Source organism: Sceloporus undulatus, chromosome 4 (genome assembly GCF_019175285.1).
Source record: "Sceloporus undulatus isolate JIND9_A2432 ecotype Alabama chromosome 4, SceUnd_v1.1, whole genome shotgun sequence".
NCBI classification, from domain to species: Eukaryota; Metazoa; Chordata; class Lepidosauria; order Squamata; family Phrynosomatidae; genus Sceloporus; species Sceloporus undulatus.
The window spans coordinates 63,852,204-63,877,211 of record NC_056525.1 but is presented as its reverse complement, the minus strand read 5'-3'; the positions used below and the strand labels follow the sequence as shown (position 1 = coordinate 63,877,211).

The window sequence follows — 25,008 nt, the reverse complement described above, 5'->3', positions numbered from 1 at the left end:
AAGAGAGCAGTTCCTCTCAGTAGTCTCAACTTGTTTTCTCAAATCCAGCTCTGTTTTTCTTCTGTGCATGTGTGATCAATGTACAAACTAACAAAATAGCACACTCACACATGCACTGAAGTCAAGCAGAGTTTTAAAGCTTTGCCTATCAAAGTGTAATAGCATAAAAACAAATTACATTGCTCAAAGGGTGGTGGTGATGGAGACTGGACTTTGCAGGGCACAACCTCCTGTAGGGTAACATAAAACTTGCATGTGGACATAGTTTTCAGCTTTTGTGAGTTGTAAAGTCAAACCCTGCAGTTGCACTTTTGATTGCATTGTTTATTTGAACCAAATGGTAGGGGAACACAGGAAGGTAGAATGAGTAACTGCTGCAATATGCACACGTCTCTAACCGTGATGCATTCTGATTATAAATGTAATGTTGGTACCTTTGTTCATCTTCACTGGTAACTGTCACAATGCCATTATTTTTCTGTTCTGAAAATAAAATTGTATAGTAAAAGAGAGTAAAACTTCTGGTTTTGTCATTATTGCTCTTCACAGATGTTTTTGGATCTATCTGTCTTTGTTGTTTTGTTTCCTTATTCTCAACATTCTTAATTATAGATCTTTAGAATACTCTGCATCTTCCTTTTAGGGAAACTGGCAATGTTACTACTTCATACTCTTTACAAAAAGTTGCTCATTTCTCATTCCAGTAATGAAAGTTTCCCTGACAGTGCCTTTCAATTTTTCCTTGCAAACTGTCACTGAGAATTAGTCATAATAATAATAATAATAATAATAATAATAATAATAATAATAATAATAATAAAAATTATTTCTACCCCACCTCTCCAATAAGATTGAGGCAGAAGAATCAATTAAATTCTCATTGGACTGTGCCACTTTAGGCTATTTATGGAAGAGTAACAAGTAGTGGTATGAGTGTTGGACTGTGACTCTGGGGACCATAAGACCCACTGGCAAGTCACGCGCTCAAACCTTGGGCAAGTAACATGCTCTCAGCCTCAGGGAAAGGCAATGGCAAACCTCCTCTGAACAAATCCTGCCAAGAAAACCCCATGCCTTAGGGTTGCCATAAATCAGAAATGACTTGAAAGTACAATAGGAACAACAACAACAACAACAATAAACAAGTTTGAATGTTCCACGGGGGAATAAAAATGGCTGAACATATTTTCTAAAAATATGACAAATTTGGAGAAAAGTCTCTGCTAGGACACATATTCACCGTTTTTGTTTTGTTTTGTGCAAATATGCTCAACCATCTGCAGACTAAAGTACATTACCAGTAAGTCTGTACCATGTCCACCTCCCATGCATAAAAGGCTCTGCATTTCTTCAGAAACTCCTCTTGTATGTAGAAGACATCCACTCACTCATCTACAAGTACTCACCTTTTTGAACTATCACTTTGATTTTTCTTACAGGGATAATACGCAGGTCCTTAAGAATCCCCAACCAATATATTCCCGAGTCTTCTATTTGAAGAGAGGATATGAAAAAATAAACACAGCCATTTCTTGAAACCAATAGTACAACTCTTTGGTTTGGTTTAGGGGTCAGATGCTTCCATCCTGTTCCTGAGAGGCTTACAGGTTTGTCAACATCACATTCTGTTAGCAGGTCACCTTTGCACCAGACTTTCTCTGCTTGTACATCTTGCTCGGAACAGAAAGCTTCCAAGATGAGGGCTTCTCCTTGTACCTTGATCACTTCTTTTAGTTTACTTCCTGACACACTAGGCCTTAAAAAAGCTGGCGTCATAGATGTTGTTGGTTGTAAAGGCTTACTAGGTACCAGAAGACCTACGAGAATAATAAAATATGTGCAAAGGATTTTGACTTTTCCTATATACTATCAACACTATTGAATATTTTCTATATACTATATATTATATTATATGACAGCCAGCATGATGTAATGATTTGAGCATTGGACTAGGACTCTGGAGACCAAGGTTTGAATCCTGACGCAGCTATGGGAACCACTGGGTGACCTTGGGCAAGTCACGCTCATTCAGCCTGAGAAGATGGCAATGGCTAAGCTCTCTAAACAAACCTCGCCAAGAAAACTCCATGATAGAATTGCCTTAGGTTGACATAAGTTGGAAACAACTTGAAGGAATGCAACATCAACAAATATACTATCAATCCAATGATCCATTTTCTCTAGTGTAACAGCTTGGTTCTTAGATGTTTTCCCGTGTGTGGAAATCAATAAGCAGAAAAAGGCTAGAAAGACTAATGCAAATCAGTGGTGTGTGTGTGTGTGGGGGGGGGGGATTTAGACCACGCCGGGTGACACCCAGAAGAGGGTGACACCTGGTTGGGTCCTCCTCTCTCTCCGGGGAAGGAGGGGCTCATGTGCACTCTTGTCAGCTGTTCCAGGAGAAAGCCTGGGACCAGAGGAGCAGGAGGATCGCACATGTGCCCTTGCCAGTGGTGTCATTGCTCCAAGCCTGAGCTTCCTCCTAGGAGAGAAAGCCTGGGAATGAAAGAGCAGGAGGGCTGCACACTGCAGTGAAGTATGGAGGGCCAGTGTTGCTCTTTTGGCTGCTACTGCTGCCCCCCTCCCAACAACCCCCCTGCACTGGGTGACACCCAGCATGGGGATGCCACTGATGCAAATTAATTTTATATATGTTTACTTTGGTGAAAGCATAATGTGAAGCACCTTTGTGTTGTGTTGTGCCAGTTTTAAGGGGCTTATTATAAATGGATTTGTTTTGGGCATCTTTATCCTGACCAAGGTGCTGAAAGCACTGAAGGAAGGAAAAGTTTCAGTCTTCTCACCACTAGAAAAATCATCATCCCCACATGCTGAGATGTGGATTAATGCAGGGAAACATGTTTATGGAACCAACTGGCACTGCATGCAGGACTTAGGGCTAGAAAACCTGTCTAATGTTAAACTAGGGTATTGATAATGTCCATGGAGTGATTCTTTTCTTAACAAAGTATTATGGACACATCACTGCTGCAGATTTGGAATGATTAATAGTAGTTTCCCTCCCCAGGAACCATGGGAACAGTTATTTTGGGGAGGGTGGGGGAGAGATCTCTAACAAAGAAATGTAACTGTATTCAGATATTAAAATCCCCAAAATTCCTCAAGAAAAGCCATGACAGTTACAGTGGTCCAAAACCAATGTATGCTCCTAGCAGAGAGAGGTTTTTGAGGTAATGATTTTGTAAATATGTTTCGTCACTGCAGCTCACTGCTTTTGTTCATCAAAAACAAAACAAAACGAAACAAAACAAAACAAAACAAAACAAAAAACCCTAGCTCACTTGCCTGCAAGTACTTACTTTCATGAACCACTACTTTGATTTTCTTCCATGAGACCATATTCAGGCCAATAAGAAGTCCAAACCAGTATGTCCCTGAATCTTCTACCTGAAGAGCTGTCATGAGTAAAGAAAGACACCCATTTCTTGGACCCTCCAGTGTGATCTTTTGGTTGGGTTTAGTAGGTAGAAATTTCCATCCACCTGCTCCTGAATGGCTGAGAGGTTCATTAACATCACATTCTTTCTCCTCTGTTTCTTTGCACCACACCATCTCTCCTTGAAAATATTGATAGGCACAGAAAGCTGTTATTCTGAGGGACATTCCTTGTTTTAGCATCACCTCTTCTGAACTCTTTTGTGTACTTACAAAGGATGGGCTTATGGACATTGGAGATGAATATGTTTCACTAGCCACAAAAGGTTCTGTAACATGAACAGAAAAAATATGTGTAAATCTATGTAATTGACAAATCTCATTTTAACCTTACATTAACCAGGTAAATAGATTACAGTATAAAATAAAATACTAGTCATGATACCGAGTATGCTTCTGACTATAGTGTGCTCAGCAATTTTCCTCCAGTTTTTCACAGCAAACCTTGATAGCAATTAAAAAGAATCATCTGCAGGCAGTGAGAGACCTAAAGAAAGAAAGAAAGAAAGAAAGAAAGAAAGAAAGAAAGCAAAAGACCCTTAAGGGCTAATGTGGTCCACTGTGTGCATGTTGCCCACTCCTCATTTAACGTGACAGAAGAGAAACTGAGTATCTCCAAGACATGACATTGAAGGTAGAAAAGTGTGCATCCATGTTCCATGCAGTTCCTGTGTATGCTGATTCTCAAGAGTCCCTGCTCCTAGTAACAGCAAGCACAGGCCTGATATGGGCTATGCAAGATATGGCAGTGATCCTAGGCAAGGTTTCTCTTGCCTCTAGTTTAGCATTCTAGTGCAGGATTCTGCATTTCAGATTGTGAAATGTCCTGACTGACATCCTGTTAACTGGCATATGCATGTGTACATTTCCCTTTTACTTGCATATATCCTTTTGGGGGGGGGGTCATCCAAAATGTTGGTATTCCCTCCCTCCCTCCCTGCCTTCCCAGAGCCCAAAGTCTTCCCGCCCCACAACTTACTGTGATTCTTCTGAACTGTCTGAGAAGTGTCTGGCTATGTCCCTGTAGTCAGAGCTATAGAGACATGGCCAGATGATTTTCTAATCCAGCCTCCTTCTAGTATGGAATGGTATATGGCTCAGCCTAGCATAGGTCCATATGCAGAGCTACTATGCTATGCTGAGTCATACAAGATTGCAGCCCCTGTGTGTCATTTTCTGCATGTGTTAAATATAGGTCGGTACCAGAGAGATCATTTTTGTTTCTTGAATGATCACAGATCCGTTTTGGTTTCTACTAGAAAATGAGAGGAAAATGCACCTGACCTCAAATGAAATGGAATTGGATAGATGAATTAACACTGTGGTCTATAGTCATTTGCCAATATATTAGTATAAACAGAGGATTCATTCATGCAGTCAGCCCAAGCCTTTTTTGTTGAAGTGTAGTAGAAAATAGTGCCTCCTCCCAAAGACATGGCACATAGTTCCCAAGTCCAAATAAACTATTTCGGCACATGAGGCAAAAATCCAACAAATAACTCTCTCCAGCTCTCTGGCAATGGGGAAAAAAGATAGTACATTAATACATTTTTAACCAAGCATGGGGACAAAGGGGGGGGGAGACATGCAGCACTTTTTAAAGGCATATTTAGCCCTTCCAGAACTTTTTCTGGATTTTTCACTGTAATTTTGAGCCATCTATTGATGGCAACCAATTAATTTCTTGAGAGAAGTGAAGTCAAAAGCAGAAATAATAATGTTGGCTGTTTTTATGTATGCGATTGCGTATATGCCTTCAGGTCACCTGTTGACTTATGGCAAGGAGGGAGAAGGAGGTTGGCTCTGACACCTATTTCTCAAATGCCTGCTTTCAAAGGGGCCCTTGGACTTGGGCATTCCAGATAAAGCCATCTCTTCCTCTTATCATTACCACTGCTATTTCTACCCCCTGTGTGAATGCAAAGAATGTAAAACTGTTCATAGTGCAAGCCACTGCATGAACTTCTTTCCCACTGTAGAATTCTGGCCATTAAATGGCAGAGTTGGAAGGTACCCCAAAGATTATCTAGTTCAGCTCAGGGCTGAAACAGGAAATCTACCAATAACATGCCTAGAATTAAACCCCATTTAAGTCAATGGGCCTTATTTCTGAATTGGTATGCATAAAATTGCGTCCTCTCTCAAACAATAACGTGGGAACAAAATTTTCTGCCTGTTACAAAAAAGTATTAATTACAGAAATAAATGAGTAAGGTCTCTAATTGCTTCATTTAATTCAGCACCATATTACTGTGTTCTATACTGATGACCATGAAAGGGCATAATTCTTTACCATACCTGTTAGAATTAACACCATTAGCAGGAGACCTGAGAATCCTTCCATCCTGTAGCTGAACTTAGTTTAGACTGTAGAGTAGTGCACCACTGAATTTTCCCTCGCAGGAAGTGAATTATCTTGGTCATTGCCTGTCACTTATTCTTCCAAATCAGCAGTGCTGGGTTGGATCTGTGGGAAGAGCATCTAAAAATGTTCTTAATTTTAGAATTACTGAGTTGTCTGACTGTGGGCAATTGCTTTCCAGATGTACCCTAACAGACAAAACATTCAGCTGAACAGTGACTGATAAGGCCAGTTCTTCCTGTTGCTACACTGTATTGTGGGATAAGTAGTACAATTTCAAAATACATGCCATTACCGTGTAGATATCTCTATCCCTGTGCATGCATATATGTATTTGTGCATGTGTGCCTGCATTGGCATGGTGCTTGGATATGTGTGCTGTGATAGAACCCATAATTTAAACCAGGGATAGGCACTGTGTAGGGGGAAGGGTCCAGTAAGCCCCTTGGAACCCCTATCAGTGAAGCAAATACCTCCCACCCCAAATCTTTCGAGTTTCTTCAGCTGCAAAACTTTGGCTGAAAAAGAACTTATCTGGGGTAGAAACAGCCAGCCCCTCCTAAAGTAACCAGGGTTGATGCAACTTCACTTTCTAAAACAGCAGCCACAACCGCATGATGCAGCCCTTGAGATCCAGACAAGCTACACTTGTCAGGTAGACTGTAAGCCTATGAAATCTACTTTGTCTAAGATGTTCAAGATCCATCAACCAGAATCAGAAGCATGGTATGTATACTTAGGGTGCACGTGCACCTACACAGTAGAAATAATGCAATTTGACCCCACTTTAACTGGCATGGCTCCACCCTACAGACTCCTGGAATTTGTAGTTTTGTGAGGAATTTGTAGTTTTAAATGAAGCATGAGTCCTAAGAGGCTAGAAGCCATGCCAAAACTATGCTCCAATCCTAAGGACTGGAGCACAGCTTTGGTGCAGCTTCTGGCCTCTTAAGATGTGTGTGTCATTTAAACAGCATAACTCCAAAGTGACCCGAAGCAGCTTTGTTTTGGCTTGTCTGTTCGGGCCCAGAGTTTACATACTTTTTACATACAAATAATCACTCCTGATCTCACCCAGCTTTCTTCATTGAAGTAGTGTAATTTCAAAATGTAGTTTTTGTGTGTGGGGGGGTGATTTTTGGGTTCCCAGATGGGACATATGTGTCAGGAAGCTCTGGTAGTTGCTACTGTAGTTCTTGATCTTTTTTTTTTAAATCAAACAATATTTCCATTGTCCTAACTATTTTCTGGCAATTTCCAGCATTAGCTGCAATATTTTATTTCCACTTTTGAAGGGGTTTCTTTTTCATTCCAAGACATATCAGACCAAAAAGTCTCAGTTTCTTCTCTTTTATTTATTTATGGCTGCAAACACAGTGAAGAAATAATCTAGGTTGACATCACTTTCACTGCCATGGCTCGATGCTATGGAATTCTGGAAATTGTAGTTTTGTAAGACATTTAATGTTCTCTGTCAGACACCTCTGGTACCAAAACAAACAAATTGAGCCATGGCGGTTAAGGTTGTGTCAAAGTGGGTTATTTCTGCAGTGTGGATGGCCTCTCAAACATTTTGTTAAAGGGAACATAGCTGCCCCTCCATATTTTTAAATAAAAATTTATTACACACCATAGAGAAAGCCTTGAGAAGATTGCTATGCCGACTTCAATGATGTCACAAGGGGGCTGTAGGGGGTACAACTTTCACCAGATGGCACCATCAGAGGGGGTGACACAGGGCAGCAATGAGGTATCTGAAGGCCCCTTTCCCTGGAAAGAAAGAGAGATGTCTTCTTGGCATGTTGCTCCCTTTGTGGGTGAAGGTGGGGATGAAACCATGTAATAATAATAATAATAATAATAATAATAATAATAATAATAATAATAATAATAATAAATTTTATTTATATACTGCTTTTCCAAAAAGATCAAAGCGGTTTACATATTTTGTAATTTAAAAACTGTTCTTGCTCAGGGTGATGCTCCATCTTTGCTGTCTCAGCTGGGGGGGCACAGTGGTAGCAAGATGCTGGGTTCCCTGGGGTGAGACCTTCCTCCTCATCCTCACCCCTGTTCTGATATTTCATGGGGTGACACCATGACTTACTGGGGTGACACCAACCCTAGGGATGTCACTGGTTGGTTTGTTACTCTTAGATTCAAGTCATATTTCCCACTTTCAGAATCCCAGAATTTTATAGTTCAGTTTGTAGAAAATATTTGAACATATATGAATTACTTCCAACACTTTGCCAATTTTTCTGGTAGGTAAAGCTATTCATTTGACAAAAAACAAAACAAAACAAAACAAAAAAAAAAACAAAAAACAAAAAAAACACAACATGTTGAGGACATTATTGGGTGACATGATTGCATGTCAAAAATATAATTGTGCTGAACACAGATCAGCTTCGGTATACATAACACTCTTCAGCCCAGATTGTCTAAATGGCTTTCCTTGTGTTAGTGAGCTTGTTGTATCAATGGAAAATATGTAGTCAAAATGTCTGGTGTGCTGCAAATTCAAAAACCAGAAGAGCTTTGTTCCAGAGCTTTTGATATGTATGAGTCATAGGTTAGCAATCATATGACAAAGGGTGGAGGCAGCATAAAACACAGCGAATAATACCAGCTGGGTTGCCTTATTTTTGCTGATTGTGTAATTAGGGAATGGACCTTCACAATTTTGAAATATTCTAAGACTCCTCACAAGGAAGCAACTCCAATGAACTTACCAAGATTTACTTAGCACTTCATTTTGGGGACCAAACACTAGAGGATTTGGTGATTCAGAATTGTGGCAATGTGCTCCAACCTTCCTAAATTGCAAGGGATGTTTCTTATTTCTAACACCTGGCTGAGATCCTACATTGCATTTGTAACTACACAATTGGCTCTGGGATCCCATTTTTAAACTGGAAGGACCTTCTCTGTGCAATGGAGTTCTGTGGTGCAGGCAAGGGGGGTGCTTCTGAATGATACAGCTAGCCCTCTTTTGCCCTGAAATTATTGAGCAGTGAGCAGAAGCAACACAGCTTGTAAATATATAGCATAGGTGAATATTTAACTCTATAAGGTTAACTCATAGGTTATGAATCTGTAACTGCAATGCATTGCCATCCCTTTTTTTGTTAAGAGTTAGCAGTGTTTGCATGCTTATACATACTATTTCCATTTACATTATGGTGACTGCTGGTTTTTCTACACCCATTGTCTTCCTGCTTCATTTTAACTTGCAGCCATTTTTCTCTTTCCCACATTTCTTCTCCATTAGCCCATATATTTGATTATGGGCAAGTATTGTAAATAAATATGTTTTACAAAAGTAAAAAAAAAACAAAAACAACCCTGTGTGTTTATGTCTGTGTCTCTGTGGGTAGGCTTGAGACTACTTGTTGTTCAGCTTGTGCCTTGCCAATTGATTATTTCACTAAAGAGATTCACTTGTATCTCTTATGCTTCCTAACAGTTTTTCTTTTTGTTTTGGAACTGTTCGTTAATTTATTTTTGAGTTTTTTGAGTAAATATTCTTCAGTATTTGCCTCTTTACTCTGGCTCTCTAAAGGATCCTTTCCCAAATGCATTTTTCCAGATGTTGTTGGGCTGCAATTCTTATCATCCCCAGGTAGCATGGCTAATAGGAGTTGCAGTTCAATAACATCAAGGGACCCACAATTGGGAAAGGCTGGTATTGAAATTACATCTGCAGGTATAGCCACATTGCAGAATTAAAACATTTTGACACCACTTTAACTGCCATGACACTATCTCACACAATCCTGGGATTTGTAGTTTGGTGGGGGCACCAGAGTACTCTGACAGAATAGGCTAAGTAAGCATGAACAGGTTAGCACTATGAGTGAGGATGGATATAGCTTGTCTTCCAGACACATTTGTATACATGGCATATGAATATAAGGACACTTTATAGCACACAGGGACTGCCAGTTGCTGAATAATTTGTTTGTGATGATGTATCTTTAAACAATGCAGGGACATCAGTTACTTTTCTACCCAGCATGGTCACTAACATAATTACTAGCTTCAAATAGTGACACTCACACTCTTCCCCCTTCCTCACAAAAGTGTGTGTCAGCTCAGGATGGAACTGGATGTTTATGACAGTAACCAAGAGGATGTATTCCTCTGTTATATAAGTGATTAGTTTAAACATCTAGAAAGGAATTCACCTCTGAGGCAGTTTTAAGTATAAATACAACTTCTGTAACCAAGGTTTAAAATTCACTCTAGGTGCAGATTCACTTCACAGTAAGGATTACTCACCGAAGGGTTATTTACATGACTCAAAATTCAGTCAAGTATAGGAACTATTAACTATCCATAATGAATTACACCTTTATTAAATCATGTTGAGCTATTGCACTTATGTACATTTCATTACAGCCTTTGTTGTACTTATCTACACGCACACTTCTTTATTGTGCACCCTTTGCAAGAGAAAGAATTGAGAGAAATGCTACATTTATTTTTACATTCTACAGTATACATTTATTCTCACACTCTTCCAGTATAGTGAAAATGCCTTTGCATAGAGCATCCATTTGACATTTACTATAGCAAAGCATTCAACAATTGAAGGTGGGCAACAGCTTTTTAAGGATAAATTAAACAACAACTACCACAACCCTGCTTTTGAGTTCTCTCAAACTCCTCATCAGGCTAGATGGTACAATAAACAGGGCATGGAGGAGAAATCAGAACAGTCCAAAGACAATACCTGATGTCCCAGTCTTGAGGAGGCCTCAAGACTAATGGACTATCTTGCATCTGACTTTTTAAGGTTGGATTGCCATTTCTCAGGGATGCTTTGACTGTGGATTCCCACATGGCAGGGGTTGAAATAATGGCCCTTAGGGCTCCTTTGAAATCTATGATTCTATGATGTTAATTCCCCAAGATTACAATCTAAATTAACTAGTCACGGATGGTTACTTAAATATCAGTTTGCACCTAGTGTTCTGTGACAGCGAAGCAAAGCAGGCAAAACCACAGCAGTCCTTGCAGTGGTGATGGAATGCAGGATAGAGCAAACCAATCTCTTTTGTCCTGCCGGTTGGATCCACTTCTACATGTCTACCTGGGTTAAGTCTTTCTTGTCTTTCTCCCTTCTTCCATTATCTTCAGCTATGCCAGCCATTTCCTGCTATGCCAGAAACAGGAACAGATATACAAGTTATAAAATGAAATTAAGCAGGGAGACAAATAAACACCACAAATAAAGACAAATAAACATCACCACCATTTTCACATGAAGTTCTCTTCTAGACATAGCAGGATTCTCTAGCATCCTGGGCTTCTTTTAAAAAGAAATGCATTTCTACTTTAGGAATGTGGAAAGCAAGTTGAAAAATTATATAATGATATTTCTTAAAAGCTAAGGAACAAAAATCAGCAATTGCCTCATAAGTATAATTTGAAGTTCTGTCCCACTTCAGACTAAATTGATTTAATATTGCATGGGAAATTGTATTTATAAGAAGAATTTTGTGCTGAGCGTAGTGTTTCAGGAGCTGAAAGGCTCTGCAACTTTCCTAGGGGAGAAGAATAGGGTGCAATATACAATAACATCTGGACATTTGGCGTGAATCCCCTCAGACAAAAAGAGGTACATTTCCAGAAGGAAACTCCCTTCGTCTGCTGTATGCATTATGCAAACAATCTCCAAGTCCAGCTCACTACCACCACACCCTTAGTGAAGGTATTATACTGATTCTGATCTTAAGAGGCCCTATCATGGCTACATGCCTTGGCCTTTTTCCATGCTGAGCCATCTGGATGCCTCAATATGGTATAGCTGGTTTACTGTGCTGTGTTTCCAGCCCTCGTTTGGTTGCTTGCCAGCAACCTCCCTGTTTGATATTAATTTGATATCAAGGATCACAGAAGGGTGACTGAGGACTGGATCCTGGGTTACACCTTCCTTAAACTGTAAAACTCAGGGTTCCATAGGATGTTGCCTCAGCAGTTTTTAAGGCTATAATTCTGGAGTGTCAAGGAGCAATGGGGATCCCACATTGGGTGTCACCTGGTGTAGGGGCAGGACTAATGGGGGTGGAATTTCTGGATAGGATTTCCAGTGAGACCTCTGGGGCCAGGGAAACAGCTGTGCGGGCAAGGGAAATGGCTGCACAGGCTGGAGAAGCAGCTGTGTGGGTTGGAGAAATGGCTGCATGGGCTGGGGAAGCACTGCTCAGGGTGTGGAAACAACTGCATGGGTTGCAGAAACAGCCATCCGCTGCCTGCCCAGGCCAGAGAACCTCCCGATGCCTGGAGCGGTACCTGTGCACCCAAATAGGTTGAAGGAGCACCTGCAGGGGGTGGGGGACTGACCCAGTGTCACCGTCTCTTCTGGGGGTGTCACCTGGTGCGGCCCGCAACCTCCCCAGGGACGTAGCCAAGGGAGGGGTTCTTGGGGTCCAGACCCCCCCTTCCATTAGAAAAATAAATGGTGTGTGCTGCTGCACCGCTGCACCCAAGCCCCATTATAATGGTGGCACTTAGTCTGGACCCCCCCCTTCCTAAAATCCTAGCTACATCCCTGCCCTCCCAGTGATGCCACTGTCAAACAGCCCAGTGAATCAGTTGCTGAATTACATTATATAAATCACATTGATTTAATGTGAAGTCGCATTGATTTAGTGTGTCTACTCTGCTTGGCACTAGCAATTTATATATTTCGCCCGTTGATTTATATCCTGCTTTTCTCCCAATAGACCCAAAGCAATTGAATTTAGGTATACATATTTAAATATATATTTAGCATCTCAACCAGTTTAATCCTGTGGTCCTGTACTCTTTCCAGTGTAAACAGTTCCCAACAGGAACTGCATAGAGACCTAAGATGCCTTGATATTGCAGGATGTTCTGGGCTGTAAGATGTGTGTTCACGTTTAGAACTCATTTGATACAACTGGGCAAAAACAAAAGGGGAAACAATCTCTTACTAAGAAACATATTCAAAGCTTGCCTTATTGGCCATGCAGTAAAATACAACAAATCCAAATTCCCCCAAAGAGTTATATCTTTATTGGCCAACCAAAATGCATAAAATACATCATGCAAGCAGAAAAGTAAACCTACTGCTCCCAGTTGTAAAGTCCTTGACTTTTCAAGACCTGTTTAAATAGACTGAGTGTTTTTATAAAGAATTAGCTTACCCATAACAACAACAACAACTGGGTAGTTGTCCAGGACGACATAATTAAAAGAATGGAAGCAACATACAATCTGAGACTTTCATATTATAATCGTCATCTCCTTGTGAAACAGCGTTCTGTGCTGGCCACATGATCACAGAGTAGTCTCTGACAATGCTGGCTCTTCGGCTTAGTAACGGAGATGAGCACCGCCCCCTAAGGCTGGACATGACTTGACAACCTTGTCATTGGGGAATATCTTTACCTTTACCTTTTTTGAAACCATATTGTGGCCTTGAATGGTTTGAGCTGCTGCAAAGTGATCTGCCAAACAATTGGCACAGACATCCTATCCTAGGACATTACTGCACATGGCTTTTAAGCTGTGATTACACTGGGGAAAAGTGGTTTTGGCAATACGCATTGCATGACAATGCCTCCAACCTGTATTTGCCTTGTCCCCCTCCTGTCCCTTTTCATTCATGGGGGAAACCTGTGAACGACCTGGCAATCATGCAAGTCTACAAGTGTGAAATGTCTCTCCCAGGGCAGTTGCACGATTGCCAGACATGAAGTGCCAGTGTCCCCTCCTTCCCTCATCCTTCTCTCCTCCCCCTCTGAAGTACCCTATTTATGTTGTTGTTGTTAAACTGTTAAAGTGTTAATTTGGGACTACAGAGCTTTGGAACTGCACTGGAAAAAAGGAGGGGGGGGGGAACAAAAAATTCTTATAACATCACCTGTAACTGGGAGGAGCTGATGCTCATTTCCTCTTCTGTTCCTATCCCCTGTTGTTCTGTTCTTCAAGCTTCGGGCAATGATTAAGATGAGGACAGCAACCAGGAGTTTGATGCCAAGGAATCCAGCCACAAACATGTGGAGTTTAACTTCTGGATCTGATAGGGTGCTTTAGGAAGACATAAATACAATGCAAGTATGAAGGACATAATTTAGTATTTTAAAAACTGTAATAAAAAAGGTGGGGAACAATTTCAGTAGTTCATTATGGCAATCTTGAATTTGCTTGACTAAAGAGTTTGTCACACTAGGGAGATCCTGAAGAAAAACGAGATTTAAACAAGATTAAATTTTTAAAAAAATAACACCCATAAATGCAGGAAGTTTAGCAGATGACATCATTGTTAAAGTGAAATAACGCGAAGTTAAACTGAATGTAAAGCAGAGAAAAACGGCAGCTTTTTACTTTCAGAACTTCCTGAAAGTACAAAGCTGCTGTTTTTCTCTGCTTTACATTCAGTTTAGCTTTGTGTTATTTCAGTTTGGGGATCATTTCGTGTGATAAACTTCCTGCATTTTCAGTTTTTTAAAAAAATCTAAATCTCTTTTAAATCTCATTTTTCTTCGAGATCTCCCTCGTATGATAAACACCATAGCTAATGCTTTCTCACTGTGTATATGTCTGAATTCATTTAGGCAGTGAGCAGCTCTTGCAAAATTTGAGTTTCAATAAATATATTTATGTGACATTTTCTGGATTAAATTGTATCTGTCACACACAGTAATTATCAGGTGTATCAGTGGAGCAAGCTGATGATTTCTTCTAGCCAGCATTGCCTTCATCTCCCTTCCATGAATTCCAAATTGAAATTTTAATCAGCTTTCCCTATTCAGAATTCTAGTTCCCTGACTCAGAGGCATGAAGTCATTTATGCTTTGTTTAGCTCTTAATGGTCCAGGGATATAGACTGGCTTTTCACAAACCCTTCTTGTTGTGAAAAGGGCCTTGTGAGACAGGAATTGATCTACACTGGTCAGAGGTGAGATGAAGTTAGGCATGAACAGGGAGGCCATAAGAAGTGTTTTACACATGTACATTCCCATATGGAAGCAGTTGGACATTTTTGTTTGATGCATCATGTCTGCATTTAGTTCAACTGTGGATCGAAAGCTTCTCCAAATCCATACATGCCACGTCTTCTAAACCACCCTCCTTCTGCCTCTATTCATGCCAGAGCAGGAAATGGGCCTCAGACTCCGCAAAAGGTACATGCATGTGAGAGGGAGTGATCTGATATATCCTGTGGCCTCTGGGATACCCTTCTAGAGCCCATAGGATTACAACCTTTGTTCTTTGGGAAAGTGTGTAGTTTGGGCTAAATGTCTCTTTGTTTCTTTGTTCCTTGCTAGAAGCAAGGGTAGGCCCCCATCTGCTCCCTTTGCTTGGAATCTCACTTGTCAACAGACTTTAGTTTGCAGAAGCCTAGCATTCGTACAAGTATGTACCCAACCCTATGGGGTATTTTTTAAAATAAATACATATTATGTCTTGAATTCTGTAAACTCTGATTCCTTAAAAAGTAACTCCTTCTTGAAATATTAACTAAACATCAACTTGCCTACTGACTGAACATCTCAGCCTACCTAATTTCTAAATCCTCTGTTGTGAAATATTCTACTGATAATTGGTATTTAGGTTTTTTAAAAGAAAAATATAAAAACACAAAGACATTTGCACATGCCAGAGAAAAGTGAAGGCCATCACAACAATCAATAGTGGTCTTTAAGCAATGGAGACACAGTAGCAATGTTACAAAATTAGTTTCAAATGTAACTGAATATTCTTGTAACACAATCATATACACAACCATACTGTGGAGTGCATGATTTTTGTAACTTTCTGGATGGCATTATAGTTCTCTGGAGTTTAGGTGGGGTACTTGAAGCTGGCACCAGATGACCTCTGCTTTGTTCTATGGAAAGAACAAATTTATCCTACTGAGATGGACACCTCGGGGATTAATCCTTTTCCTAGCACTTGTCATTAGTTATGTGCAACTGCTGGGTAAACATTTCCAAAGTTAAATAGTTCAGTATCTTCTATATGCTGAAAACATTCAACAGTATATGTGTTATATCTTGTTTTGGAGCTTTTAAATAGTTGCCCAAATGCAGATATGGGATAGATGAACAATAACAGATGTTAAGACAACCTCAATCATTTGCTGCCTAAGTCAAAGGACAAGAAGGCAGCTCTTCACACAATTCCATGCACACAAATTTCAGAGATCATTCAGATCTCAGTGACCAGTGAAACTAATTTCCCCATAAGTGACAGGACAATGTTCACCTGCAGGCAGCAGGATCGCTTAATGGACAACAATTCATGTGATACATATTTCCATTCTGTGTCCATCAGCATATACAATCTGATGAATATATGAATCTGACAAGTTGGAAGTATTCAGGATCTTTATGTCATGGGTGAACAAGCTGATGTCACCCCAAGATTTAGCCCCTGTTCACCCCTTCTTATTCAATATCAAATTGATAAGAGTTGGCATAGGTGACCTAAGCATGACCCTGCTGCAGACACCCCAAATCCATGGCAGGATTGGATGCCTGCACACAGGAGCTAGCAAAGAGGAGGTTATAGGGAACCCACCTTGAGGAAATCAGGGGAATTTCCAGTATAATCCATTTATGCCTGGAGAGGGTGAAAGGAATATGGCTAAAGAATGGGATGGGAAACACATACTCAGAAAAGGACCTGAGAGCTGGTGTGCTCATCCCTTTTGTCTGAGGTTTTCACATCAATCACCCTTTGCATTCAATTTGGTTTCATTCTTCCTCTGTTTGGGAAACTTTCTAAAAGCGATTTAGCCCTTTCAAGCCTTGGTTTCTGCCCCAAGACACAATTCAGATTATATATACAGCTAGCAAATCCCCAAGTCTTTGGTCTCGGTCTAGTAGCAGGCAGATGCTCTATCGCTTTACTAAACTAATCCCCTCAATATGATAGCTAACCCCCATTCCACAGTGGCTATTGAGCCTTTTCCATTCTGGACTTCCCAGGGATTGGACTCAAGATCTACATCAGGTGAGTATTACCATTACCAAAGCCTCACATCTATTTACCTCTCCCATCTTTGATTTCATTAGCTCTTGTGTGTGTGTGTGTGTGTGTGTGTGTGTGTGTTCCTTTAATCTCCTAATAAATTTCCATTCCCATTTAGAAACCTGCCACTGAAGTTCTTTGTGATTTGGACTCATTATAGTTGGGCTGACCCTGAGGCCACTGTTGCCCTGGCCAAACTACAGATCCCATTTGAACTAAGTACCGAATTTCCCCCAAAACATATTTATTTGTGGGCATCCTCTCCGGACCCCAGCAATTAGAGTAGCACTAAGAATTTGCCATGTCCTTGAGGAGATCACTCTTCCTCTCAAGGAGCAGAGTAGTCTGTGAGCCTCTTTTTGTACTTGAGTCTCTGGTGTGACAGTGATAGGGTATGGTTTTATAAGTAACAAATGAAACCAGCTTAGCCTAGTCTTAACCTATAGCATGGTCTGAAGTTAAAAATGTGCTGTAGTAACTTTGCTGAAGCTAAGCTAAACTGATTTTAGGGTGGTGTGTATGTTGGGGATAGACACCGACTGGGAACTTTGAGTTCCAATACAACTGGGACCAGTGACTACACTGGTTAGGAGCTCTGAGAGATATAGCTCCAAAAGACAGTTTTTCTAAACTCTGCCTGTTGCTTATTATTGAGACTCTCAAATCATTTGAGATGAAGTATGGCTTTGGAACCTTGTTGGATTAATGAGGTGCTTTTCTTTTTCTTCACAGTTCATTGTGTTTTGAAAGTGTTTCTCCTATGAAAGTTATATTTGTTTAATATTGCTCTTGGCAAGAATAAAATATACTTCACTGCCAAGAGTTTGCATTCCACGTGGAAGCCTACTAGCGGGTGGAAAATATTCCTATATAGAGAATGGAAACACTCTGCACTTTAAAGACATGATGGCATCAGACCTGAGGGGTCAGGGTTAGATTTCTGTTTTATCCCTTATTAAACAGGACAGTGAAATAAGGAACCAAATCCTACCTCCTCCTACTAAAACATACCCAAATTGTGTTTTTAAAATCTGATGGTGCTCCATGACTGGAAACTACTCACATGGGTAGAAATACTGTTCACTTCAAACACTTTTACCAGGAAAACACAGATGGGGATTGCAATGTGCTTTACCCTCTGATTTGCAAAGCTTTAAAATGTTCCTTTGTGGCCTACAAAGTCCAGAAGTCCTAGCCAGTATGACCAATAGGATTCTGAGACTTGCTGAAAAAAAGTTATTGTTCCAAGTTCTACCAATTTTCACGTGCTGTGAATCAAGGGCGCATTACAGACCGCCCAAAAGTGGGCGGTCTGCCGCTACTGCCATTAGCTGTGCCGAGAAGCCCCAGCGGCCAAACCGTGAGGCTTCCCTGCGCAGCTAAAAAGAAGCGCCGAAATGGCACTTCTTCTTTGGACCTGGAAGTGGCGCCGTGAGGCGCAAGTTGCGCACTCACGGTGTCACTTCCGCCATGCAATGTCCAGACACTATGCATCCGAGACGTCAAAATGGCGGCCCCCATGTAGACGGGGGCCACCATTTAGTGTGCGCTCTGCGCGTACTAGGGTCAGGGGCCGTGAGGAAAGTAAGACTCTTCCTAACCCTAGCATGCCCCTGCCTAACCCTAGTACGCGCGGAGCATGTACTTTGTGCACGTCTGTAACGTGCCAAAGAATCAGAATTCAAATGAACCCCAAAAGTGACCATATAGCCGCTCCTTACAGCCTTTTATGAAAGAAAAAACACTGTCTCCCATGGCAATCTGCTCCACTGCCAAACAATTTGTACTTTCAGGAAATTGTTCCCAAGGTTTACTTAAAGTCCACTTTTCTTTTAATTTGATACCAATGCTTTGGGTCTTACACATAGAGGAACAGAAAACTTTGCTCTTGTTGAAGGTGTTTGACATGACAGCTCTTGAAGGTGGTAGAAGATGGCTATCTTCAGGCTTTTACTCCTAATCTCCAGTCCCTGTATCATCATTGTTGTGCTTCTTTGGACACGTTCTAATCTAATTTTGCTTCAAATCTCTCCTACAGTCTTGTTGTATGGGGATTCAGCAAAGCCTGGTTAAAGTTATTCTACCTTCTTTTCTATTGTGCTATGAAAATGGCAAATACTACTTGCATCACTCTTGAGATGTCAAAGTTGACATTCCCTTGTGAGTTACACTGAAGGCAATTGATTAAATCTCACTGTTCCATTTTTATTTGTTCCCATCCTGTGTGATTTGATAAGAGTGGAAACTGTGATAAGAACTGGTAATTTCTGTGTCATAGTAATCTTGCATATCCCTAGTGAGACTGAAGTTAAGAAGAGTAGAGGATGTAGAATGAGAATGTCTCCAAGGAAATAACAGGGTTCCACAGACCCTAAAATTTATTTTACCAACTTTCATGTGCGTTAGCTGAGGGCTGAAGGAAAATCATAGAAATGAACATGGACTGCCATATCCAGAACCTTTTCCAAATCTGCATTCTGATTATGGATCTCCCGTCCCAAGGCAGTTAGACTGGCATCCTCATTATTGTGTGCTTCATGTACAGTGAATATGGTTTCATTCTAAGAAGCCCTGAATGGTGTTTAATGCCATTGATTTTAATTCCATTCTTCCATTCTGTTTGAGAAATTCCATTCCATTTTATAATTTCAATAACAGGTGATAAATGTGTGAAATACATAAAAAATACAGTGGGCCCTTGGTATCTGCTGGGGACCCCCAGGACCCCCCCATGGATACCAAAAACCATGTCTATGTAGTGAGATCTTGTAATACCTTTGAGACTAACTGAAATAAAGCAGTTGGCAGCATGAGCTTTCATAGACTTCAGTCTGCTTCCTCAGATGCTTTTTTGGAAGTAGACTGAACTCTATGAAAGCTCATGCTACCAACTTTTTTTTATTTCAGTTAGTCTCAAAGGTGCTACAGGATATATCTAGTCCAGCAGCACATTGATTCCAACTGTCTAAAGCATGATTTTTCTAGGAAACTCATAAGCAAGATACGCAGGGAACAGCAATCTCCCTTGTCCCCAATTGTTTGCCCTTAAGAACTTGTATTCAGAGCTATAATGCCTTTAAACACAGTTATTATCTTTGATGAAAGCCACCGTGTTGTAGAGGTTTGAGTATTGGACTTGAAGTCACAGAACACAACCAACTCTAATTATTAAATATGTGGCTATTGTTAGGTACCTTAGATTACGCTAAAGGATCTTTCAGGAATGCCTTGTTACTTATTGCCTCTAACAGTAAAGAGATGCAGGATTCCTTCTGACAATAATTCTAGACACTAAAGTGAAGCTATCACTATAAGATGCCTGAGGGCAAAACCTCTGAAAGGCTGTATTTCAATGAGAACTGATTCATCTTTCTTTCCTGCAGCTAGACAAAAGGAAGTGGCAAGTGAGCTCTTTCTGTATAGCAAGAAGCCATCTCTTGGAAGGAACTGCATCTGAAAATGAGGCAGAGATCTGCCTTTGCTCTCTGCAGGAAAACTGTGGCACTGTTGGTTCCACTAGACATCTTCTGGTAAGCATGAATCTGTGGCATGTTAATGCTGGGAATTGTCATTTTATATTTAACCACAGAAACACCAGAAGTCTTTTTCCATTGACGAAAACTGAAGCCTAGGTAAATCACTGAAACTCTAGATATTTCTCGCTCTTCAAAAGTGAAATATGCTTACTTTAAATTTCTTTTATTAATATTTTAATTTTATACATAATAATAAAATTAAATGTCCAGCTTTGCTCCAAGACTATAAAATTCAGATCCCTAAAACCTGCCATTTATACACACCTTAGAGATATGTATCTCATGGTTATTTTCTTTTTTAAAATGGACTAATTGATTTTAGCTCATGAAAATGTGTCTATACCATCTTCAGTTACTAGGTGGCAGCCTTCCTTAATTTTCCTTGAGACAAAGGATATTCATGTCTCTAGAGGATCTTCAGGGAGTTGGGAGAGAAAATAAGTTCTTTTATCTCTCAGTTCTTTTATCTCTGCAGATCGCAAGAGAGTTGGGAGAGAAAGGGTTTTGCTGCAAGGCAAATGGGGCAGAGCAGATGGACTGAGCAAAGGGAATGATTGAATAAGGATGAGGGTGAACAGGTAGAGAGAGAAATAAGAAAGAAAAAAGTGTAGTGTGGCAGTAGGGAGAGATGAGAAAGAACAGAGGGCAAGAAGCATTTCATTGGAAAGCAGAAGTAAGGGGTTTCTAACATTTGTGATGCTCAGTACTCTGCTAGTTGTTTAAATTTTGGCTGGTTGGCTGCCTTGAATCTGCTTGTCACAGTGAGGTGTGGGAATAAAGTTCATATCCATTAACAAACAAACAAACAAACAAACAAACAAATGTATCCAAGGCTGTTGCAACGGACCAAAATATTCACTAAAACTAATGTACAGATTTACCTGGAAATGCTGTGTGCTGCTCTGGGCTCCTCTGGTGTTTCAGTCTCCCTTAAGCCTAGTGGTAGAATTGCAAAAAAAAATTAGTTGCTAGAAACGACCATATTAAGGCAATGGCAAAGAATAGGATATTGTAAAAAAGAGGGCCATTAATAAACAGATGAAGCAGTAACAATTAACGTTTATTCAAATCTAAGAGCCTTATTGCATTAGAAAAGAAAGCCAAAACAGAGTGGGACAGTAGTGCCATATGTCATGATAACACTTCTGTTCTCTTTTGGAGGAAGACAATTGTAAAAATGTGCCTTTGTGCACTGGATGCACAAAAATGTGCACTGGAACAATCTGTTCAACAAAATACATGTTTTTATTATGGTTTCCCTCAGGAAGAGAGCAGATGTGCTATGACAGCATGCGGAGAGGCATGGAGAAAGCCACTACTCTGCCACTATATTTTGTCTTTCTTTTCTCATGCTACAAGGCTCTAAGTGTCATTGTATTTAGTGCAGTATACTTTTAGATACATGAGTATAGAGCTGGAACCTTAAAGATACTGAACTCTCCTGAAACTTAAATTTCACTTGATGCTCTTTATATCATAAAATATCTTATATTTCAACACTAACTAAACTTTCCCATTTTTGCTTCCAATAATCATTTAATGGTCTCTCTCCAATCTTTTGTTTTAATAGGTTCATCGATTTATCCTGAATTAAAGCTGAAAATCCCCAACTATTTACAAAACAGCATTCAGATGGTATTTAAGCCTGCAAGAGACCTACCTGTCAGCACATTCACCTTCACCTTCAAAAGGGTATTCACAACCCCCAAGAAGTCTGTCTTACACTGATACAAACCAGCATCATGCTTCTGGAGTGGATTGATGGTCACTGTAAGGATCCCCTCATCGATATTGTCGGCAATGGCAGTGGTGCCATTTCTCCTCTTGAGGAATGGCATCCAAAAAGTCCGGGCACTGACAATATGCTGACACTCCCTCTCGCTGATGTGTTTGCACCAACTTTTCTTTCTCCACTGATTCTCCTTAGGGCTGTAAGAGCAGTTGATGGAGATGGACTTCCCTTCAACACCATACACCACAGCGACATCTTCAGTGGTGTGTGCATCTTGGAAGGAAAAAAAAATTCTGCTCTAGTCTTCCATATTGGAATTGAGAAGTGATCAGACCATAGTTATGGAATGACTCCCCCCATGATCCCAATGTGATAGATATGGCCAAGGTCACCACGACTCCTCCTTTGCAAAAGACAGTGCTTGATTTGAAAGTCTGTCTGGTCTAAGTCCAATTTGAAGAACCAGAAAAAGAGTCCAGGAGGATACCTATCAACAATTAGCATTTGGGGAGTAGACTGAGTAGAGACATGCCTTACCTTGTCAGCCATTTCAGCTATGGTGAAATGTATAGTCTTCTAATTTAATCGGAGCAATTGATTCTATATTAATATTTGCAAACTTTATGCAAATTTCCACAACCTTTTCTCCCCTTTTTGATGAAGGGTGAAGTATTCACCCTTTTCTGGGCAATATATTTTCTAATGTCATTCTTTTTGTGGTCATGTAATATGATGTGAACTTTGCGCAAACTGCTCCCTGAGTGGTTTTTTGCCATGGGGAAGAAAAAATTAGGTAGTGAAGGTGCGCAGAAAATTGGCAACAACAACAACAAAACATGTTCTACCATGGGTGTACTGAAATGATGTAAAACAATAAATAGAAATTGTTAGACAGCAGGAGAAAGAATTGAATCCCTTCTGCATCCATTCTTTCAATGACATTTTGCTTCTATTATTTGTAATGCAGTATGGTTTATTAGTTAGTTTAAAAGCAGTTTTTTTGAGTTTAAGATGTCATTTTCATTTTAATCATTTTAATCTGCTTCAAACCATCTACTTTAAGTTGTGAATCTCTATGAGGCAAACATATTAAGGTTTTTAAAACTTTTAAAATATATATAAGCCACTTTGAAATTATATAGTCAAAATATAAGTAAAATTAAGTAAAAACAATAAATCTACATATGAAGTGGTACCGAAGAACAACAAAGATATTACTGTTTCTGCTCTGTCCATTTGATTGTCAAGGTTTGAGTTTTCCTAGTTTTGCATATAGAATTTCAGATCTATACAGACAGATCATTAAGGTAATAAAACTTAATCCTTATGTACTAATTTTTCATATACAATATCCCAAGGAGATTATTCTATTTCATGCAGTTTACAGAGTACCATGAGTAGACAGCAGAAGCAAACAAGAAGCGCTCAACAAAATAAAGGTGGAATAATCCATAGCAGGATCAGCTGTGTTCTTTCTTCAGCATCATACATCTAGTCCTTTTCTAATACTATATATTGGATATACTATATATTGGACAAAAAATTATTTGTACAGACAGTTCATAACCCCTCCAGTTAAGACAGAAAGACTTTCATTTCATACCTGACAAGGAGACCAAGCAGACAAGATACACAAACATCTCCATCTCTCTTTGGTCAATCAAGAGAGAAAACATCCCAACTAAAAATGAAATGGTTTTGCGCAAGAACAAATAATTTTTCCCTTAGCAGACACAAAGGACATACAAGAGGAACTTCTGTGGCTGCTGTGGATTAAGCAATGTACCAGCGAACAGTATGACACTTCTTGATATTATGGGCATCAGCAATGCTAATGGAGTGGCCACATCAGGAGAGGAAATCGAGAAGTTAGACACTGACTGCTAATCACATCCTATGCATAGCCAACACTGCTGATATCTACTGAAGTCCCATCAATTTCCTGATCATTTCTGAAATTAAAGTTAAGTCTAAAGTTCTAAAGCATTTGGCTATCACCTCTGAGCCAACTAGGGCTCCTGGGGCAAAGTATAACAGATTCATACAATTTTCATTTGACATATGCTGCTGGTAGTACACTATTTGTTGTACTAAATTCTTGCCTTAATGATTCACTGTGCACTGCACACTGTACTTACTACCTTGAGGTTTAAAGTTTGTGCCCCTTCACTATACAGGCAGAGGCTGTTACTGGTAATGAGATCCTGAAATGCAGCACTTTATTAGGACATGCAAGGTTTCTGAATATACTCTATATCCTTTTGGCTAATTCTGAAATGGGGACACTTGACAGGAACTTGGTGGTCTTTTTCTAGATAAACAGATTAATCTAACAACTAATCTAATTGTTTATCTTGCATACCTTTAAGCATTAATTGAATTGTCAGTGTACTTTTTACATTTAATTTCCAATAGAACTCACTACCCATCCTACTCCCAACCATGTGTGTTATGTACATTTATACATCTGCAGTTTGGAATAACTTTACATGTATCCAATGAAACAGAGTGTAATCTATGAAAGTTTACCTCATAAGATTTTCTGTACCTTTGGAGAAAGGGATCACAGAATTCGAGCAGGGATGAAGATGTCATCTGCCACCACTTGCTTTTCTATTCCATCTAACTTTAGCTATAATTCTTATTGTAGCTGGAGAGAAAATGGATTTCCTGTGACTATGGCTGAAATTTTGTTGGGCTATTGTGTGTGTGTGCACTCAAGTCACTTGTTGATTTATGGTGACTTCATTAATTTCATAGGGTTTTCTAAGACAAGAAGTACTCAGAGGTGGTTTGCCAGTTCCTTCCTCTGAAATATAGCCTACAGCAGTGGTTCTCAGTTTTTTTTAACCCTTGTGACCCCCTTTACATCTACATGAGTATATCAGGCCCACCTTGACATAGTATCT

General features: G+C 39.9%; 1 protein-coding gene across 2 annotated transcripts in view; it reads right to left on the bottom strand.

Annotated features, from left to right (window-relative positions):
• Window positions 1–24,350, bottom strand: part of LOC121927856 (triggering receptor expressed on myeloid cells 2-like) — a 32,276-nt gene extending 7,926 nt beyond the window's left edge. The window contains exons 1-5 of one of the 2 annotated variants that reach the window (XM_042461818.1): window positions 7,449–7,576; window positions 5,755–5,923; window positions 3,321–3,725; window positions 1,407–1,817; window positions 435–483 (exon numbers count right to left, since the gene is read on the bottom strand). In XM_042461818.1, coding sequence (XP_042317752.1) covers window positions 435–483; window positions 1,407–1,817; window positions 3,321–3,725; window positions 5,755–5,800 — 911 coding nt within the window. In that variant the 5' untranslated portion in view covers window positions 5,801–5,923; window positions 7,449–7,576. Of the gene's footprint in view, window positions 1–434; window positions 484–1,406; window positions 1,818–3,320; window positions 3,726–5,754; window positions 5,924–7,448; window positions 10,980–13,715; window positions 13,883–21,248; window positions 21,304–22,027; window positions 22,373–23,702 lie in introns of those variants that run through there. The other variant, XM_042461819.1, reaches the window with a different exon arrangement.
• Between the last annotated feature and the right edge of the window lie 658 nt (window positions 24,351–25,008).